The 22163-nt window shown below is 41.0% G+C and overlaps 1 protein-coding gene across 37 annotated transcripts in view; it reads left to right on the top strand.

Annotated features, from left to right (window-relative positions):
• The window catches only part of ptprfa (protein tyrosine phosphatase receptor type Fa), a 353673-nt gene that overhangs the window by 191802 nt on the left and 139708 nt on the right, over window positions 1-22163 (top strand). For 31 of the 37 annotated variants that reach the window (XM_079641196.1, XM_079641191.1, XM_079641213.1 and 28 more), the window contains exons 5-6: window positions 17716-17904; window positions 22107-22124. In XM_079641196.1, the coding sequence (XP_079497322.1) occupies window positions 17716-17904; window positions 22107-22124 (207 nt within the window). The remainder of the gene's footprint in view (window positions 1-17715; window positions 17905-22106; window positions 22125-22163) is intronic. The other 6 variants (XM_079641214.1, XM_079641221.1, XM_079641218.1 and 3 more) reach the window with 1 other exon arrangement.

Raw genomic sequence — 22163 nt, forward strand, 5'->3', positions numbered from 1 at the left:
GATGAAAAGATTTGTGGAAGAATAAATTCTTCATGGGCTTCAATGGCTCTCTAGATAAAATCGTTTTATGGTTGCTTGTATTTTCCACAGATAGTGGATTGTTTAAATTACTAGTGACATTTGAATATTGCAAAAAAGGGCTCCAAAAAGGGCATATATATATATCCTGGCCGGCTTAGCCAGTCTGTATTTCTTCAAGCACCACAAGATTCATAGTTTATAAAGTACAATTCTGGGCCATTGATTGTGTCATTTCTCCACACACATACAGTAAAAAGGCCTGTTTTGAAGCCTTAAAATGGTGCAGGAAAAGGACTTCACAGTTCAGAGAAGAGAAAAAAGGAAAGAAAATTGTTATAATGGGTGATGCAACATTAATGACAGACATAATATGAGGTCCTTGGAACTTAGACTCTAGAGGGGTCATTTTGTGATCATGGGGCATCACCGTTACAGGACAATATCATATGGAGTCAGACGCTGGAAGTGTGCTGGAGGCGTTGACTGGGACTGATGGAAGGATGAGGCTGATGAGACTGAAGAATCTGCGAGGAACAAACTAGCGGCAGAGGAATAATTATATATTAAAAGACAGCAGCATCATAAGAGGGCAACCATGTGACAGAGTGTGTTAATTTGCTGAAGGATATTTGTGACCAGCTATCCAGGCCAGACTCTAAAGACTTTCCAAGGTGTAAAAATGCTGCTGCCGGAGTACTGACTGGAAGTATTGCTGATATCATGTCAACCATCCTCTTAAAATACTCCGTCCAACAATATCAGTCTCAGGAAGAAATAGTTTTTAATGCTTATTAAAAGAAAAACATGCATTCTTGTACTCAGGAGGGGACATCGACAGAGGATTGTTGGAAAACTACACAGTAAGTACTTCATAGTACTTGTGGGGGTAGTTTCACTAGTACTGAGTCCAACAGGATCAATCTCACGAAGAACTAATGGCAACAAAAAATTATTCCCTCATCAAACTTAGCAGAAGTGGCTTGATTTTGTTCTCAGCAGGGGACTTAGACAGAGTATTTCTCAAAAGATACACAGTAAAAGTACTTCAATGTATTGTAAGTAGTAGGCTAACTAATACAAAGTCAAACATTATCAATTTCATTAAGAACTACTGTAGGGCTGCTCAATTAATCGTATTTTAATCGCAATTACGATTATGGCTTGCAACGATTACGAAAACAACGTAATCAAAATAAAACGATTATATTTGTATTATTACTTTTTTTTTTTCAAATACATTTTTTTTATTGGTTTTTCAGTTGAATTATAATTACAGTTCAGGGTAATCAACTGTTCAAAACATACTGTTCATATTTTTTTCTCCAATAAATTGATGTTTTCAAAGTAAATGGATATCGTTTTTAATAATCATGATATCAACTATTGACCCAAATAATCGAGATTATGATTTTTGCCATAATCGAGCAGCCCTATTAAGAACTAATGGTAACATTTTATTTTGATCAATCATCAAAGATAGCAGAAAAACATGTATTATGTACTATGGAGGGGACTCTGACAGAGGATTACTCACAAAGTACACAGTAAAAGTACTTCATTTCATTTCTGGTAAAAGTCAAACTGGTACTGAGTCCAAGAGAGTCAGTTGTATTAAGAACTTTTGGTAAAGAATATTTGTATCACTCATTGAATATAGGAGAAAAAAAAAGGAAGAGCTGCTGATTTGAAAAAAGCGAGAGGCGGATGAGTTGACCGCAGAATCACTGTATAGTTTAAATCTCCTTACAATGTTGTCCATTTTGGACATAGGCTTATTATATTTACAGCCCTTAATAACATTCATTTTTTGGGCTCAATGTGTGTTTTGGCTGTTTTCGTTGTGATCGCTAAATTCACCTTGTTTATAATATTATCACAGTTCCAAGCAAACGAGTGCTTTTGTTTTGAAATCACTTCCGTGAGTTTTGCCCCGCCCCTCGCTCCAATGACCATTAAACCATTTAGTAAGGTAAAAAGCAAGAAGCAAGAAGGCCTATCAGACGCTCTTCCGTTTACTTGTTTAATAAAGAAAAACAAATGGACGGTAGATACACGGATTCAAGCGGCCTCAGATGAATGCAGTTTCCATAATTATTTTACATTTCTTGCCAGGTAGAGCCAAGAAAGTAGAATTCAGAGATGAAGGTTTGCAGTTGTGGATCAGACAGGCCTCTCTGTAGCCTGAGGATCACTTATGGCGCGTTTCCACTGCAGCGCGGAGCTCGCTTTAAGCGTGCAGAGCCGTGCGGGGCCCGTTTTTGGTTGCGCTTCCACTTGGCCTAGTTTTGGCCCGGGGCTACTTTTTCACCTTTTTTCTGGCCCGACTAAATCGTGGTTCTATCGAGGCCAACAAACAGGGCTGATTCGGGCGGAGTTTGCTAAACTAGAGAGAGAATCGCTGTCAAGGGGGCTACAACTACAACAAGATGAACATATTTGACCGTGATTTAATTGTAATACACGTTTCAAAATGATGCCGAAGTAACAACATACTGGTACCGGTTAGTAAAAACCATGAATTAATGCTTTGACAAGTCTGCAGACAGACGGCAGGCGAAAAACCTTTTAAAATGCGTGATCTTCTTATTATAGACTCATGCATTTCCAAACATTTGGTCTACCTACGCTGTAAAATGTATTATCTCTTCGATTTACACATGGCATCTATTGCACGTATGCCCGTCCTGGGAGAGGGATCCCTCCTCTGTTGCTCTCCCTGAGGTTTTTCCCATTTTCCCCTTTAAACTGTGGGTTTTTCTCCGGAGGTTTTTCATTGTACGATGTGAGGGTCAGAGGGTGTCGTTTTCTCATACTGATATTCTGCACAAACTGTGCTGTTGTATTTGCTGTAAAGTGTCTTTACTGTAGGGTATTTTTTATTATATGTAGCCTACAGCACTTTGGCTCGACCAAAAATCGTTTAAAAATGTGTTATATAAATAAAACTTGATTTGATTTGTTGTCTAAATGGAGATCGGCTAAGCGAACGCAATATAGGCTATATGCTCCAACCGTCCACACTTACAACGGCCTATACAGACATAAGTAAACCAGCGACTGTATTCGCCATGACACAGACAGTCAGTTTTGTACTTGTTTAACTTTTGTCTAGTTTCTGAACAGATATGAGGAGCATGAGTGCAAACAGCTAACGGCTGATGTTGTTTTTTCTGGGGTGCTCATTGAAAATGTCACGGCTCCGCCTACACTGCATTACTATAGTTACTGCCCCAGCTCCTAAACTGTAATGGAAGCGCAGCATTAAAGTGAGCCGGGCCTAATAAGGCCTAACCAAACTGAGCGAGGCCGAGCGAGGCCTGCAGTGGAAACGCGCCATTACACAGAGTGTAATGGCTTTATGTATCTTACTTTATGATTACAACACATACAATGAGTTAGAGCGCTATCCAATATAAGCATGATTGTTACATATTTAGACCCTCCAGAAAAACGCGGGCAAAAATCCTTGATTATTCGGGCTAAAATCCTTGATTATGTGATTTTATGCGGTGAAATTGTGGGAAGTTGCGAAATATGCTAAATATGCGGGGGAAAAGAATAACCATTTTTTTAAATATTGGGCTGTCTTATTTATTCTCTCTCACACACAACCTGCCACTAACGTTAAACCCCTTTACTATTCAATTAAACACATTCAATGTTTATTTATTGTAAAAGCAGTTGGGCTATTTTAATCTCACACACACACACACATACACTTCTCCGCCTCATTCTGTTTTCATTTACTAGTTCGTTATCTGACCAGCTTCAATCTTGTAGGCTACTCACTTCATTTCTTGTAGCCCTCGAAAGGGTTTTGGAGGTTGATCCCTCGGTGAACGTGAGTTGAATGGCTTTCTTGTCCGCAGCAGCAGAAAGCATTTTCGAATGTTTGAATGAATCAAAGTGGGTCGTCACCGTCGATTTTCTCTTATGCTGCAACACACAGTTGCACAGGGTGCAGAATAGTTTCCCCCCACTTTTTGCCCGGTCTTTAGTAGAAATGTTCGTTGGTAAATGAGCTCTACACAGTGTTGTTTACATTCTGTGATGCGCGAGCTGATGACGTCACGTCAAGACAAGTTAACTTTTCTTTCTTCTCAACTTTGTGTGTAAAAATGCGGGGATTATGCGGCCTTTTGATAAATATGCGGCCTTTTAAAAATCTGCGCCATTTTGCTGATTATGCGGTAAATTCTGTGATCGCAGAATCGCGTTTTTCTGGAGGGTCTACATATTGATGTAATTATGTTAAATTAGTAAACTAAGGAATGTATTGGAGGCGTTTCAAGCTTGTAGGGAGTGTGTGGGAGAGAAACTCCCTCTGGCATGATCTTTTGTCTTTTGGGGAAATCCCCCATCAGCATAATAGGGCCTCTTTAAATGACGTTAATTTTCTATTTTGCTGTAGCTTTTATCCAAAATGACTCACAAAGAAACTCTACCCTATTGAGTATGCCAACAGGAGTACTTTGGGGTCCAGTATCTTGCCCAAGGACACGTTCACAGGTGGAGCACAGGAGCAAACCACTACCTCTGATTGGTAGACAGTGGCGTTTTCTCCTGGAGGCCAAGGGAAGCCAGGCTTCCCCTGTTTTTTCGGATTGTAGTAATAATTTTAATAAATAAATAAAAACACTTCGTTTAGTTTCGGAAATTCTTTGTTGTGTGTTGCTGCCGGCCCGTCTCTTCCCCATTCTCATTGAGTATTTTACAAAGAGTGAAACAGCGCCCCTCTAGATGTTATGGTGAAACAGTAGATTGCACTCTCTGTTGCGAGAGGAGGCCAGCCAAAATTTGCTTCCCTTGGTGAAAAAAAATGGAGGGATTGACCAATCAGATGAGGCTCACGTCATGCCCCTGCCAACCTGTGATTGGTCAGGGCCATGCCAAGGGAAGCCAGAGGCGGCTGGCTTCCCTTGCCTCACGATCCAATCAAATCGCATCAACTTAGTGGTGCAGTGACGCGTCCCAAAAGCGCTCGGTTTCCCTCGACAAAATAGCAATGGGATTTCTCCATAGGATTTTGGAAAATAGCTCGAAAAAAGGTCAGTGGAAAACGAACCTGTTAGGTAAATGCACGTTTTGTTCAGTCGGATAATATCCACATGTCTACCCTACTTTTATAATTTTCGAATCATAAATCTAATCGATAGAAGATAGATAGCGTCACTGCACCACTCTTACCGCCGTTAGAAAGTAGCAAGCAACTGAAGCAAGTGCAATTATGGAGGGTGGAGATTTTGAGTATTTAATCAAAAATAATTGTACTAAACTTCCGCTGAAGCAGCAACAACAAATACAATCTGATGACAGCGAACCGGACCTAAAACGTTAAAGGTCTCCTGATTTAGTTTGTGAATGAATGCTTATTAGAGTTTGGGCTGAAGAGTGCGTGCGGACCTGTCGGTCAGATAACAGGCGTGTGTAAGTCCTGCATCTGTATGATACAAATGTGTGTAAAATGATACCGGGCGCTGTAATCACTCATCTGGTTACGTTATTACATTGACCACCAAACCCCCCCCCCCCCCCCCCCCCCCCCCACACCCCAATAGAAAGGACGTATTATTGGCTTCCCCTAATTTTTTCCCCACGCCACGCTACTGCCCAGAAGGGGTTGGGTTTTCAGCATGTCAACTCTTTCACCTGTGGAGAAATTGCAGGATTGGCTCCTAGGTCGCCCTTTTTATTTACTACAAGGCAAATGTGCCTTTTTATTTCATACAGTTCAATTTGGATTGAGACAGGGAAATAATCTAAACCTCACGCGTGGCGTTTCACTGTCAAGGGGAGCGTGTACAGTATGTAATTACATTGCAAATACTGACTTGAGCCCCACCACTGTATGGGTTAGCCCTACCATAGATTACCCAACAAAAATACTCTGGAGCCGCCACTGATTATGTTTATTTTTGTTATTTGTAGGGCTTTGTCCTAATATTTATTTTTGTTTTAAACTATGTTGAAAGATTAGTTTAATAGCATTTTTTTTATTTTGTTATGAAATTCTGAATGAAAGGCTGCGTGCGTGACTGGTTTTTTGCTGGGTTGAGTCGTGTGCATAGACGTCGGAACTAGGGGTGCGGGGGGTGCGGCAGCACCCCCTCCCGTCAACCTCAGGAATCACAGGATTAGCCTACGTTAAAAAAATAAAAATAAAGATTCTGAATTTAAACTCAATTTGTCTGACTTACATGTATTTCTTAATACAGATCTTTTGATGTGATATGCACCCTGCCTGGCTCAATACAGCAGCCTGGCTGGCATGGCATAGCTGTTGCTATGCAGACTGCATCTGACAGCTCACTGTGACGTTGGCCTATGTGTAAAAAAAAAAAAAAAAAAGTAGCGGGATTTTTTTTTATGTTTGCTGTGTTCGCGGCTCTCATTTATTTTTAGCATATGCATAGGCTACATGATTTGAGTTCAACTACGCCAGCTAGAACTAGCCCATGTCTCAAAAACGAATTTCAGATTTTTTTACAAATCCGCCCGACCCAGCTAAACGTCCGAGAGAGACACCTAGAGGCTGTGTGCCAGCAACCGGACAGCAGCAGCAGGCAGCCGAAGGGCCCGGCGGCCCTCGGCCTCGTCCTCCCTCCCCAGCGCCACCACCAGCACCCGGTGCTAGCCAAGAAGAGGCAATATCATGCAAACCACCACAGGATTACAATTTTCCTGCCAAGAAGTTGGGTGAGAACTTCACTCGTTCCTGCAAGGCCGCCTGTTCAGAGAGTGGCCGTGGCTGGAATACATCGCGGTCAGTGATGGCATTGTGTGTGGTGTGTGCAGGTCAGCTGTCAAGCGCAAGTTGGTCGGGTCAGAACAAGCTGACAGTCCGTTTTTGAAAGATACGGGCTTTTCAAACTGGAGGAAAGCAAAGGAGAAGATCAGAGACCACGAGAAAACACGCATTCATTTAGATGCGACTCAAAGATTGGCTGCATTGAAAACTACGCCAATTAATGCGCTTTTGTCTGAGGCTGCTGCTAAAGAACAAATAACAGCCCGGAAAATGCTGGAGCTCGTTTTCAGCAGCGTGAGATTCCTGGGGCGCCAGGGACTCCCTCTGAGAGGAGCTGCAAATCGGGATGGGGTGTTGTGGCAGCTAGTGGTCGAGAGGGTACGCGCTGATCCTGACCTGCAAAACTGGATGAAGAGGAGGGACAATTGGATGTCGGGCAGCATCCAGAATGAACTTCTGGAGCTGTTTGCCCATGACATCCAGAGGAAAATCGGAGCCAAAGCATCCGAAAGTCCTTTTTTCGGCTTAACTGCTGATGGGACCACCGACGTCAGTGGAAAAGAACAGTTCTCATGCAGTATACAATTTGCAGATGACAATCTTGAAGTCCAGAATTTCTTTCTGGGATTTTACAACGCTCCAGACACAACCGCCGAGATGCTTTTTCTGTGCATTAAAGATGTCCTTGTTCGGCTAAATCTGCCGCTGGAGAAGCTGAAAGGCTACTGTTTTGATGGAGCCAGCAACATGTCAGGGAGGTTCAAGGGAGTGCAGGCAAGATTAAAGGAAACATGTCCTGACTCCTTGTTTGTCCACTGCGCAAACCACTCTCTGGATTTAGTGTTGCAAGAAGTGGCAAAAGAAGTGCGCCTTGTTGCCGATACACTGAACTTTGTTCGGGAAGTCACAGTTGTGATTAATGATTCAGCAAAGAGAAAAACGTTATACCAGTCTCTTTTTGGATGTGGAGAAGTGATCAACCTGCTTGCCCTGTGCCCAACTCGGTGGTGCGTCAGAGTTGTGGCACTGTCACGGTTGCTGGCATGCTATGGAGAGATGCTGCAGACATTTAGGACCTTGGAGAGTGACAGGATTGTCAAGGGGGAGACGCGTGCCAAAGTGGCAGGATTGCTCAAAAAGGGCACCACTACGCGCACAGTCTTTGGTTTGTTTGCCTGCGTTACCATGTTTACGCCATGTGAATCCGTGGCTCGGTCACTGCAAGGCACCAAAGTCACAGCCCTTGGATCAATGGAAGCTGCCAAACTTCTTTGCCAGCGACTGAACACACTCAGACAAGATGACACCTTCGCTGACCTTGTGGCCAAGACCAAACAATACACAGAGCGCTACAACTTGAAGCCTCCTCATCCAGTGCGCACCAGCAAGACCCCAGCGCGTTTTCGCCATACAGCGGAGGAGGAGGAACGGGAGTTGGAGAACGAGGGTAAATAAATAGGCCTAAATAAATAAATAAATAATGCCAACAGTATTTTAAAATTAATCATAAAGCTCATCGGTCTGTAATGTTGAAAGAATGCAACAAATACGCACACAGAGCGTGCTCTCCAGCATTTGTGGACAGATTTGATCTATCCATAGAAAACGATATCATAGTTCATAATAATGTACTACATCCATGTACGCTTATTTGCGAAATTAGCCTGCAATTAATAATTCATTACAACGGTATCAACTGACTAAATAACGTATAGGCCTACTTTCATAACAAACCATATTCATAATTTGAATTTAAATTGAAAATTTAAGGTTGACCCACCCAGCTTAAATAGGCAGCCCATATGGAAACTATTTGTTGGTTGTTGTTTAACTGTTATATTTAACTATTAAAGAATATCCAAGCCTGTGGAAGAGGGAATTGTTTGAGGCCCTGGACTTGGTGCGCACAGAGGTGGAGCGGCGCTTTGACCAGGAAGGACTCCGCGTAGCTGCAGGGCGAGAGCAGGCAGTTCTACAGGCGGCCCAAGGGAAACGAGTGGATGTGGGTTCCCTGGAACTGACTTCCTTTTCAAGAGAGCAGCTAAGCCTTGAGCTGGACATCCTGAGCGACGTGTGTAGGGGGCGAGAAGTGAAAACCATTCAGGATGTATTGGCCATTCTGCACACCTTGCAGCTCCAATCCCGCTCCATGCTGTCGGAAGCGGAGAGGCTCATAAAGCTCTGTCTGGCTCTGCCCATTTCTGTCGCGGCATCCGAGCGCTCGTTCTCGGCGTTGCGCAGGTTGAAAACGTGGCTGCGCAATACTATTAAGCAGGAGAGACTCACTCATTTGGCCATTATGAATGCGCATAGCGACCTTCTCGATGAATGCGATGTCTCGACCCTGCTTAAAGAATTTATCAGCAGAACAACGGAGAGAAGGTCTACTTTTGGAACAGTTTAAAAGCCCTTACGAGCGCAAAGTAAACCGTTATTTTTCTGAATGTTCCATTAGGCCTATGTTCGTAAAGGCTGTATTATTCTGTTGATTTTCTGAATGCTGTAGGCCTATGTTATCACCTATTAGGCTACAGTATGTTCCTTAATAAAGGCTTGATTAATTCATTAATTCATTTTGTTTCATACATTTTCGTAACAATTAAGATGCTGCGTGTGTTTATGTAGCCTATATCTGTTATGTATAGGCCTAGGCTATTAGGCCTACGTGTCGAGTTCGTTAATCATTGATAGTGTGAGTTTCCCCCCCGACCCTCCCAGCAAAAAGTCCGCACCCCCCCCCCAGAAAATAGTTCCGACGTCCCTGGTCGTGTGGGTTTTTGAGTGAGATGCGGCACAGCAGCCTGTCAGTTTACTCTTGCTAGGTTAGTTTGGCTATTATCATTTATATTTATCTGCAACAATGGATATCAGGAAGTGGTTCATGAAAGGAATATGGCAACTCAGCGCCAGATGCAGGCACATTAGAAGACATCAGTTACGTTACCAACGAGCTAGCAAGCCAGCCAGGGACAAGGGAGACTGGCAATCAATTATATTTGTAGAGAAATTGACTCTCAAGCCGGCTCTCTCACAAACTCCTGCTCTGTGCGCAAGCAGACCGCTGCACATGCTCTCTGCCTCGCTCAATTTCTCTCTCTCTCTCCCTTTCTCTCCATCGCTCAACCTTACTCCACCTTTCCACCCTGTGTGCGCTCAAGTTTGCCTGAGTGCTTGCCCAAGTTGGCACAGCGTTACAAATGTGCCACAAAACCAACTAATGGATGTAGCCTATAATAAAACCGTCAACAGCCTTTTGGCAACCTAAAACCCCTCTGTTTCCGGGATAAAATTCAGGGAAGGTGATTGTCAAGTGCCAACAATCAGGAGAGATATTTGATAGTTGGTGCTTGAGAAGACTAAACATTTATCTTTAGATCTCTATAAAGTATATTAATTACTCGTTATTCTCTACTAATAGTTAATTAAAAACTGTATATAATTGCTATTTTGCACATCCCTTTCAAGATTTCAAGATTTTCTAAGGTTTATTGACATATCATCACAACTATACGGTGTAGTTATGCAATGAATGAAAAACTTCGGTCACAGGTTCCTCAACAGTGCATTACAGGACATCTTTCAATATGTGTGTATACCGCCACCATTAAACTGTCATATTCTGCACATTTCTTATACTATCTACATACATAAGAGTATAATTAATGTGTATAATATCAGTCAAAATAAGTGCTTCAACATAGTTAACATTGCAGGAAAGCAATATATTAGACGTTAAGTACTTTGTCAGGCTTAATATTTATCTGTAGATAGATATAGATACCCCCAAAGCTTTTTTCTTATTTGAAAGAAGACCTTAACCTAAAGTATTCTTTAATGTGTTAATAAAGGTTAATTAGTTTGTCTGTTTTACACTATTAATATCTTTGTAGGCTACATCCAGCACTAAACTGTTTTATTGTAGAGATAACTTACAGTATCTTCTTGATTTTTTATATTCTATACTTCTATCATTGACCTTCTACTTTCCTCCTATGAATGTATGTACTCTTAATATTGTTTTCATAAAATAAAATAATTCAACAAAAATAACATTATTCAACAAAAGTAATTCAATAACGTGCTTTAACCACTAGGCGGTGCACACAAGGTACACACAGCATACTAATAATAATTTTGTATTATTAGTTTAGGACACTTATGTATGTATAACATCTGAAGATGTGTAGTTTTATTCCTGTTTTTTACATAATTTTACAGGATATTGCTATACTATTTCTCATGTTTTACTTCTACACATTAATATCTGATTTGTAAAACATCACAGACAGAAAGACATATCCGTCATTTAATGGTAAGCTATTGAAATTGTGATTCCATAGATGTGTCTCCCATCACCCAAATCCCCTCACTATTCTCTCAACTCAGTATTTACATTCTTATATTCAAAGAAAATCAGTAATATCTTTAAAAACTACAAGTCCTTTTCTATCAGCTGTGCACCGTTATGGTGTATATAACCTATCTACCAATTGGATCAAATATAAAAGTCAGCTCAATTACTATTGATACTGCAAGGAGACGTATTTTGTGAAAAGAAATGCAAGATGTTGTTTAATTGTTGATATATTTATGACTCACGTCACATATTCAGTTTTGGCGGCAGTTCTTCAAGTTTGGCCAGAAGTCTTCTCATCAGGGCTCTATAAATAAAGAACTACGGCAGATGTGTAATATGTAATGCAGCCGAACCGTGTATTACAATGCCGTTATGTGATGACTTCCAAAGAGAAAAGCAAGAACACTCGGAATAAAGTATTATTATTTTTTAAAAATGTTTTCGGATGTCATATCGCATTAACATCATATCCCAACATGCATTGCGGCTAAAACATCCAATCAACGAGTTTCAAGCTGAGGATCTTGGGTAATATGTTCAGTGGATTTGTGGCTGGATGTATAATAAGAACTTGATACAGCGTGGGAGGCGGGGCCTCATTCATTCCTATGAGAGTTGCTCATTGGCATGATGATAAAATGGCCCAACTTTTGAGAAAGCGAAACGTCACAGATTACCCGGCATGCCTGAGAAGTACCCGTATGTGCGCTCATAGCGCATGCGCAACTTTAACCAAAATGCTCGTTCACATCAAGCACGTCAATTTGCGTACACATAACAGCACCACGCATTCATGACAGCATGGTAATGATTTGTTTTTATGATGGATTTGATATTAACGAGGCGGCAGTTACGCCAGTTAGCAGCTAGCGGCTAGCTAGTAATTATGCTAATGTACACATCAATGGTTATTATGTACTTATATTACGCTGTAACAGGATCTACTGATATCCAAGCAACAGAGCTTCATTTAGCATGAAAGAGTTATTGCACTGTATATATATATATATATATATATATATATATATATACAGTGCAATAAGCTTCTTAGTGCAATAAGAAGCTACAGGGACGTTAATCTAACGTCGGTAATATTAACTTTATTTAAAACAATATTTACGGTACAAGATTTAATCATACAGCCCATGTAGTATAATATTTTACAAATGATGAATTACAGCAAACATGTGCAATATATCCATTATTACAGCTCCGTGGGATCGAAGACGATATGGGTCCGTTCTTATTGTGCATCCATGGGTAAAGATGGTAAAGATAAACGCATGTAGTGCTGCTGCATGCTGAACATGTAACATGAACATGCCGGGCGGCGCGGTCCCGTGGGTTAGATCGCGTTCATAATGCAGAGGGATATAACTCTCAGAATAACGTTTTTAGCACATTTTTACAACTTGAGGAACGAATGTTTTTAATAAGGGCTATACAAGTGTTCATACTGGGTGGTTTATTTAGTTTAAAAAAAAATATCCAACGATTTACAGACCACTCTTTCCCCATGTAAGTCAATGGGAAAAAGTGTTTCCGGGCCTGGCAACCAAACGGAACAGAGTATCGCCCGTTTGGCCACCGCAAATATTTTCATCTGAGTCCGGCGCACTTCCCGGGGGCTTGGGTTCTGGTGTGTATCACTCGAAATGTCCCTTATAGGCCTACGTCTGTTTCCGGTGACTTTATTTATGGCTAAAAAACATGCTAAAAAGCCCAAGATTATAGAATTAAACGAATAAATAAAAACAAGGATAATTGTGTGTTATTGTTGAGTAAATAACAGTGTGTTATTTAGAAAAGAATAACAAATTAGAAGGAAAAAACGATTTTCAAAAATACAGATTTCAGTATTTTGAGGCTCTAAGCCTCATTTATTTTCCTCACAGATGGGAAAAAAAGTCTGACATTATACGATTTAAAATAAAAACAAATAAATAAAAAGATAAAACACTGGCATGTAATTTACGTTAGAATAAATAGAATGGTTTTGAATAATAGATGAGAGTAAAATCTACGTCACTTTACAGCCCCGCCCACTTTTGGGGAAACCAATGCTGTCATTTGAACGCGATCAAGCCTGAAGTCACAGAGATCTTCTGTTACTGTCCTTTCTTCTTAGAGGAAGTACAGAAACACGTAACTCTGGATTTGTTTTAATGTTTGAGGTGCAATAAACGACACGGCAGCTTTTTGGCATGTTAAAACTATTATTTTCTGCCTCGCTCATGAGAGAACAGCTGGCGAAATTACAGCCTCGCCTACTGATTTCAAATGTGTGCTCTAAAATGATATTTATAAATGACTATTATCATTATTATAAGCAAGACAATAAATGGCAAAGATATGTAGAAAATAAACGTATTTGAGGAGATTCAGGTGATAAGGTGGGGGGTTACCTTGGTTGGTGATTGGCTTATGGTTACACAAGCCAACAAAATCGTTATGACATCATAAAGTGGCCAAAATCTGATCAGCTCATTTTCAGACAGGTTTTTATAGAAATGGATGAGGACAAGAAGTGAGAGAATCTTTTTCCACAGAGGGGACAAATGTTTATGTAGAAAAGACATGAAAAAAGTGGATTATGCATAATAGGTCCCCTTTAAAAAGAAACCTTGGATTTCTAAACTGTAGCTCGAAGTAGTGACGCATGTGTTTATGGTTTCATGGCCTGAAGAGACAAGAAGAGGTTTGTGTTACCGTCTCTTCTCCTAGAGAGGTGATAAGAGGAATAGAATGACTGACTGGAGTGGACATGTCAGTACACCAGCATGAAAACTCTCTTTGTCTTGCAGCCAAATGCATCACAATGAAAGCTCTCCTTGTGTTTCTGTATTGTTTCCTGACAAACCTTAAACCATATTGAATTGTTTTTCGCTGTGATTCAAAGAGGATTAAGTTCTGAAGTCTCATTTAAAAGTTATGGTTATTCCTCTCCTCTCAAGTTTGTGGCTTGGAATGACTAAACTCACAGAACTCATTGGTGGATATCAGGTGTCTTTGGACAGCTTCAAAATCCTACATAGGTAACCAGCGCTGGTCTATTGTCATGGAGCATGTCAAAGTCTCAGTTATTTCTTGGGACAATGTCATCTGAGACAAGATAGAGGTTATAGTGTTTCAGCAGGTTTCTTTCAGTCATCTTAGACTTTTCAAACAAATGCAAATACATTTCTAATTCCCAGGGATGAGGCGCATATCATTTGCGTTCATTTGAGTAAGTGTGGAATGATACATTTGATGAAATGGAACCGTGAGTCAGTTGAGTGATGGATGTCTGTTAACAGAGGTTACAGTTGTGGGTGAATACTGCTGTGTGAGGATCTTTCCAGGAATGCCTAAATGCCTAAAAGTGGTCTCTGTTAGTTAGGAAAGTCTACTCTCACCAAAATATTCTAACATTTGAAGAGATACATTCTTTTAAAGCCAATGAATCTTTAAAAAACACACTGACTAAAATAGAAGGTAGATTGACAGATGATGATTTAATCTTGATCAGTTAGTAGTAGTCTGTAACTTTGACATAGTTACAGTAGGCGCTTGTAGCAGGCCAACTTCAGTGGTTGCAAAAATAAGTCCAGTTGATAGAAGTCTATGAAAAAATAACCCACCTTCACACTTGACTTATTTGCCCTAACCTTTTCCTGAAGATGTAATTTTCTAACTCTGTAGTTTCAAGTCCTATTCAATCCTGTTGTTCATTTTTTGTCTAATTTAGAGTAAAATAAAAGAGAAGTCAGGCTTTGGTTTAAACACTTCTACTAGAAGACAGGATTAAACATTTAGTCGACACGCAAGTAAGAACCCAATAGCCCTAAGGTCGAGTTCATGTTATGGGATTCCCCAGGATGCGGGTTAAGTTCTTGCAGCAAAAGGATTACTAAGCATCTCCTTAATCATTTATTTTGGATCTAATATTACCTTTAAAACTTTAGTTTAAAGTAATACAGCTCGTGGGATTTATTTTGTCGAGACCTGGACAATGGCAAGGAGAAACTCCAAAGAGCACTTAAAGTAACTGCTTGTTCTGCTAACCATCAATTAAATTGCAAAATAAAAAATGTGGGTAATGTAAGTCAGTAAGGTGTGAATGAATGGTATTTTTTTTATAAAGGAATCATACAAAGTTCATTAAGAGAGTCTCTTTTAAAGGTGGTATCTTGTGTAGTGAGTTATTAACACCAAGTGCTCCCATTCCAGCTCCGATTTAAATGAACCTGAACAGACTGGCACCGTTCTATGGAACATTAAAGGGGCCCCTTTAGTTTGTCACCTTAATTCTACCAGAATATGCATACTGTATGCCCTAATGTTGATCCACTGCCCTCTGATACCATTTGTAACAAATAGTGTTTCTCAGTAAGTAAGCAAAACTGTATTTATATAGCACCCTTCTCAACACGGATGTACAAAGTGCTTTACAGACAGTACACAATACAAAAAAACTAAATACAACTATAACACGTAGAATAAAACAGGCATAAAACACAGCAAGTAAAATATAGGATAAAACACCAATGTAGGATAGCTACAAACTCACCTCCTCCGACGCCCCAAAAGCCTGTCGGAAAAGGTGAGTCTTTAGCTGCCCCTTAAAAATCTCCAATGAGACAGAGGCTCTCTGTTTCTGGGGCAGTTCATTCCAAAGCCTTGGGGCCACCGCCTCAAAGGCACGGTCCCCCTTAGTTTTTAGCCTGGTTCGGGGCACCCTTAAGAGGCCTTTCTCGGAGGACCTCAGGGCCCGGGTTGTCCTGTAAGGGTGGATAAGGTCGTGAATGTAGGCGGGGGCTTGGCCATAGACAGCTCTATATGTGTAAACTAGGACCTTAAATTGGGTTCTGAGATGGACAGGGAGCCAGTGCAGGGCAGAAAGAATCGGAGTGATGTGGCATGTTTTTTTTGGACCGAGTGAGTATCTGGCTGCAGCATTTTGGACCTGTTGTAACCGGTTTATTGATGTTTTGTTGAGGCAGGATAACAGAGCATTACAATAATCAAGCCGGGATGAAATAAAGGCATGGATAGCCATCTCCAGTTCTACGTTGGATAGAAAGCCCCTGAGCTTGGCAATGTTCCCGAGGTGGAAACAACAGGTACGGGTTAGGAGTTTGATGTGTTTATCGAGTAGCATAGCCTGATCGAAGGTTACACCAAGGTTTTTGATGGTTTCCCAAACGTTACCACTAAATTATCCCAGGTGGCTTGCTACCTTAGAGGCGATGTTATCAGCCGCTAAGATCAAGACTTCCATTTTTGACATCCACTCCTCAATGGCAGACAGACACAGGGTGTTTAAATTCTCAGTTTTGACGGGTTTGAAGGAGAAGTATTAATGAATATCATCCACGTAACAGTGATACGAGACACCCTTGAATTGGCTAATTAAGGAGCCTAAAGGGAGCATGTAAAGGGCAAAAAGAAGGGGGGCTAAAACAGAACCCTGGGGCAGGCCGCAGGATAGGGGAGTGCTATGTGATGAGAACGGGCCCACCGCCACAGAGAAACTTCTCCCACTGATGTACGAGGCAAACCACTGGAGGGCAGACCCTGAGATGCATGATGGCGTGGTCCACTGTGTCAAATGCTGCACTCAGGTCCAACAACACCAGAACTACGCAGTCACCTGCATCCGATGCCATCATGATGTCATTGGAAACCCTGAGGAGAGCTGATTTTGTGGAGTGATGTTTTCTGAAACCTGATTGGAATTTGTCAAGGATGTTATGGTTATTCAGAAATGTGTTGAGCTGGTTAGCAACGACTTTTTCTAAAACTTTTGACACAAATGGGAACTTTGAGATGGGCCTGTAATTCTTCTGGAGGGAGGGAGATTGGGTTTTTTGAGGGGGGGCTGAACAACTGCCTGCTTAAAAAATGATGGGACAGAGCCAGAGACAATGGAGCTGTTTATAATGTGGAGCAGGGGCGGGGCGACACATGAAAAACCGTATTTTAGCATGGAAGTTGGTAAAAAAAATATTAAAAAAGGGGGCACTTGTACACCATCATCCCAGCAGACTGACTGCTCTCCAGGTGTCCACCGACTGCATTTAAAAAAGGAACAAGTGGACAGTGGATGGACACCTGATTTATTAAACAAAAATACTATATTGTGTTTAATTCATGTAGTTAGCTAAACAGCATTTGAAAAATGTATTGGCTTTGGCATCCAAAAGTCACTAAGTTACATTACTTTCATATTGTGATACTTAGATCAGGTTACTGAATTATTATTTTGAACAGGTAATAAGTAAATGTAAAGGAATACATTTTTTAAAAACCCTCAGAATGCATTCTACTCGGGGTGAAATTGCATCGCCCTTGCTTTTGTTCGCACAGATCCATGACTAGACATTCCATGAACGGATTAGTCATGCTGTGGCCCAGCAATATTTACATTAGAGGTGTATTTTACTATGAATTTCATGGGGAAAGTTAAAGGTTGTGGGATGAAAAGGGAAATATCAACGCGCTGGAGGCTGAAGAACATCTGGTGATTGACTGAAGGCTGAGCTTGCTTCATCCACCTTATCACAGTTGTCAGAATTCTAATGTTTCTTTGCCTCTGTCTTTGTCACAGAAGACCAGATCCCTCATGGGTTCCCCACCATAGACATGGGCCCCCAACTGAAGGTGGTAGAGAGAACACGTACTGCTACGATGCTGTGTGCAGCCAGCGGGAACCCTGACCCCGAGATCTTCTGGTTCAAAGACTTCCTCCCCGTGGACATCAGCAGCACCAACGGGCGCATCAAACAGCTGCGTTCAGGTAAAGCTTCATCTCTACATCTTCACACGCAAATCTCAGAACCAGTACTTTACATTCAGGTGTTGATAAGTGAGGTTACTAATGAGTAAGGTTACTGACTTGTTCGTATACAAACAAAGCGGAGAACATTTCCCAAATCACGCTCAAATCAAACCCTCAGCTGAATGGTTGTATGCTATATACGCTATACTCTCTCACTTGGCAGATGCACAATCGACATCCAAATAACAATGATTAGATGAAAGCACACTATTAGCTTATGTTAGAAATAAAAGATCATGAATTGCTGTAGTTGCCCGAGCAGCACCTGTGTGGGAACCGTGGCATGCCAACAGTGGTTAACACTCCACAGACAGTGATGAATGTAAAAGCTGAGGCAGCCATGTGAAGCAGCTTTGTGAGGAGGTGGCCAGGATCCAGAGGAGAAGATAGAGCATCTTTCTCCACGGAGCCGGCTCCCAGCAGCTCGCGGCAGAACAACCCCGTCAGCTGCCCTTTCGTTCTCTCGCTCTCTGTGAGAAAATAGAAATGTTTCATTCTTGCCAAAAGTCGCAAGCACCTTGACAACATTGGAACTGCTGTCCAGGGCCAACATTTCTTGCCAGACCTTGGAGTGGGAGTAAGAAGCAGATCACTGAGGGCCCGGCCCCTCAGGTGGCTGCTCTCATCTCGACACTGGCAGGAAGAGAAAGGTTGAAAGACTCTAGGATATCATTGGCTTCCACTCTGAGGATTTTCCAAAGTCAGAGCCTGGGCTTTAGGTAAGGAAAAAATGCCATGTATTATTAGCCAAATAGCATGGCAATTTATTTCAATTTGTTTCATAGGCCCTGTCGTCACATGCAGTCCCATGGCAGCCGAGAGCAAAGATGGCTGACTTTTTTTCTCAGCCACACAAGCAAGAATTGTGAAATATATAGCCGGGTGCAAAGTCAGCACTCCAATTTATTGTTTCAATAGAACTCATTATATAGAAAAGTAATTACATTTGCGCTTCAATTAGTTAGTCCGATTGAATGACTTTGATCCATTAGGAAACAATAATAGCTTCATTTTTTCAATTTAAGACCTTTGCTCTCTTTTGGAAAAGGAACAAAAAAGGTACTGGCTTCAGTGAGGCTTTCTCTGGTGCTCCAGAACTCATCTGCCTGCTGTAATTACAACCAAAGCTTGTCGGTCAAGGAATGATGTGATCCAGACCAGCGATCAACTCTCTGGATGCTGGATCGGCGGGATCTGAAGGCAAGGGGATCGGAAGGGAGAAGATAACCGAAAAAGACAAAGCTCTGTTGTGGTAAACCATGCTGGAGAGACACATCAGGCTCCTGGTTCAGCAGCCAGGTTCTCAAACAATGCAATACAAATGGCCACAACACCAGCAGTCACCGAAGACTATCATGTTTTAAAGATTTTTGTTAGATGCTGTGTTGAAAAAGTGTCTCAAAGATGGCCTGAATTGGCTATTAAAGTGGGACTCCAGTGAAAGTGTTCCAACACCAGAAATGTGTGAAACTTTGCATGAGACAGAGAAGAACCGTTAGAATGAGTAAAGGCAGATATATATTTACCTTAAATCTTCAATACTGGTTGAGTTTACATGTATTTGTTCTGAATCGTTTGATAAAGAATGTTGACCTCAGTAAGGGATTTTTGTCTTTCGGATATTCTATTAGCCAAATAATTCCAATCAAATTAAGCTAAATCACTATTATTAGGTCCTAGTCTCAGAATGTGTGGTACATGGGGTGAATGTGCTGAAAGAGGTTTATAATAATCTACCAATCAAGGGGCAGGGGTTTAAACCATCAAACATGTTGAGTTGTCCTTGGGCTAGATGGTTAACCCAAAGTTGCTTCGGTTGGCATGTCTCGGTATTAAGTGTATTTGCTGTATCTTTTTTTTTTTTTATTGATAAAGGGAAAGTTCCACCTTGAACCATCTAACATTGGGAAAATGTGTGTATGTTAGCCGAACCATGTTAGTTGGGTTAGGGTTAGTCCCTGGATGTATGACTCATAGTGAGTGTCGTCACTACTGTAGGTTAAACATAATGAGGAACCAGAGCTGGAAGACCCTCTGATGTTATTGAGATCGGTTAATCCGTTTTTTAGAGCATCGACGTTTTCCAGTTATAATGACACTGCACAGAAAGAATGGTGGAAAGAACAGCAACTCTCTGTACCTCTGAAAACAAGCAATCCAAAGTGCTGAACAACCTAGAATGGTCTATCACAGAGCTTTGATATCTGTTAGAATGTAATTTACTTGTGCATGGTATACATATGAACAAGCTGAAGTCGTCCTTGATAGTGGTGTACAAGATCAATGGATGTCCGCTTTAACAGCCAATCAAATTTTCATGGTTAATCATATTGTATCCAAAGTGCTTTACCATTTTTGCTAACTATTCACACACACAGTCACACACCAGTGGCAGCAGGCTACCGTCAATGGCAGTTCTTGGTCCATTGTCTTGCCATTTAGAGAGCTGAAGCCTCTGAACCACCAAACATCGGATCAGTGGTCAACTTGCTCTACATCTTGAGCCATGAGGCTTATTATTCATGCTTGGAAAAGGCAAAATGGTATATTTTGATGTGCAAAGTTGCTACGATGTTCCAACCGGAAATATGAGGACTTCCAATCCCTTACTCTACGGCAGAAAAATATCCATCCTAATCCAGACATTGTGAAAATATAATAAAATCCTATTATTTTTCACAATGAAACCCCACAACCCGTCATGAACCTGTCAAGCTGTCAGATTATTCTAGCTGTGAGGAGGACGAGGACAGACATCATGGCGGGTCTCTGTACTGCCCTGCCCGGCCCTCTGAAAGCTGCTGATGACCCCTTCATCAGACCCCAGGGGCCACACAGCTTCCAGGCCCCCCCCTTTTCTGTCACCTCCTATCTGAAACTTCTTTGTTTTCTTGTGGTCTTAAGAGCGGCATGGTTTATTATCCAGATCCCTGATATCTGCATAGTAACCGTCCCTCTGTCTCCTGTTTGCTGCATATAACATGATATGCCCAAATGGTGCCAGTTACCAAAGGTCACCTACACCAGGGATATTGCTAGGTTACAGGAGCAAACGCTACTACTGTTAGTATGAATAGGACTAAACGATTAATCAACTGTATCTGAGTATTGTTTATTCTGTGAGAAGAAAAACGAAAAAAGTATGTCTTTCTTACAGTAAATGATCCAGGTAATTGCCCCAAATCAATAGAGTTGGTTCTGAAGTTAGAATTATTTCAATGGTGTTTCTGAGAAATTAAATATTTGGTAGTTAACTTTAATTACCTTAAGTTTATCTTTTGTTAGGATAATTTGACCCAGATGGATATAACTTATTCTGCATCACAACTAAAATTCTAAAGATCTAAAACTAAAATATAGTATTTTGTTGCTAGTGATTATGTGTCATACAATCGTAACTTGTTTAGCACTGTTGTGTGCTTGATTTGAATCCAAATAAAAGCAATTAAAATTGCAATTGTAATATTGTTTAGAGTTTGTCTGCCCTTAATAGTGAACAGGGAAAATGTTGGCAAAAGATTGACTGCTCCAAATGATGCAACTGTTAAAAAAAAAAGACTTCTAGAGTGTGCTAATTTCGGGGCATTATGCTACAAAAACCAGCCCTTGAGTTCCTCTCAGCCTTGTTATGGCACGATGCAGGACAAATGTTTGATGAAAAGTGTTGATAACAGGTAATGTCAGGGGAGAAGGCAGGTGTTGGGAAGTATTATCACAATTGCCAGATGAGTAATTTAAATAAGCATCTTGTGCAATAAACAACCTGGTGCACAAATAACAGACTGCAGTTGAAGCTGGGGTTTCAATTCACACATTATTGAAAATAAATTGTGCTTAACAAGAGCTTATGAGGAAAATAAGACATTTGAACAGAGGAAAATGGTTTTCACTAAGAATACATTTTGCACAGTTGTCATTTATGTAATTTATTTTGTTTGGATATTATCAGAAGTGTATTACTCAATCTCAGCTAACATGTTGACATATTGAACATAAAATAATACCTTACATATTATTGGATATTTGTTCCAGGGTGAGAATAGCATTCTGCTGTGTTTCCTCGCTTTGCCCTCCAGCCATCTTTCTCTGTTTCACGTTTTCTCTTCTCCTTATGCTAATGGTTATTTCTAATCTTATTTGCATTCAAATAACCTCACCAGGTGGTACACCAATCAGAGGTAAGAATGCTGGGTACAGAAAATGTTTTCTCATCCTCC

Source organism: Notothenia rossii (genome assembly GCF_949606895.1).
Source record: "Notothenia rossii genome assembly, chromosome: 1".
In the NCBI taxonomy this organism is placed as follows: Eukaryota; Metazoa; Chordata; class Actinopteri; order Perciformes; family Nototheniidae; genus Notothenia; species Notothenia rossii.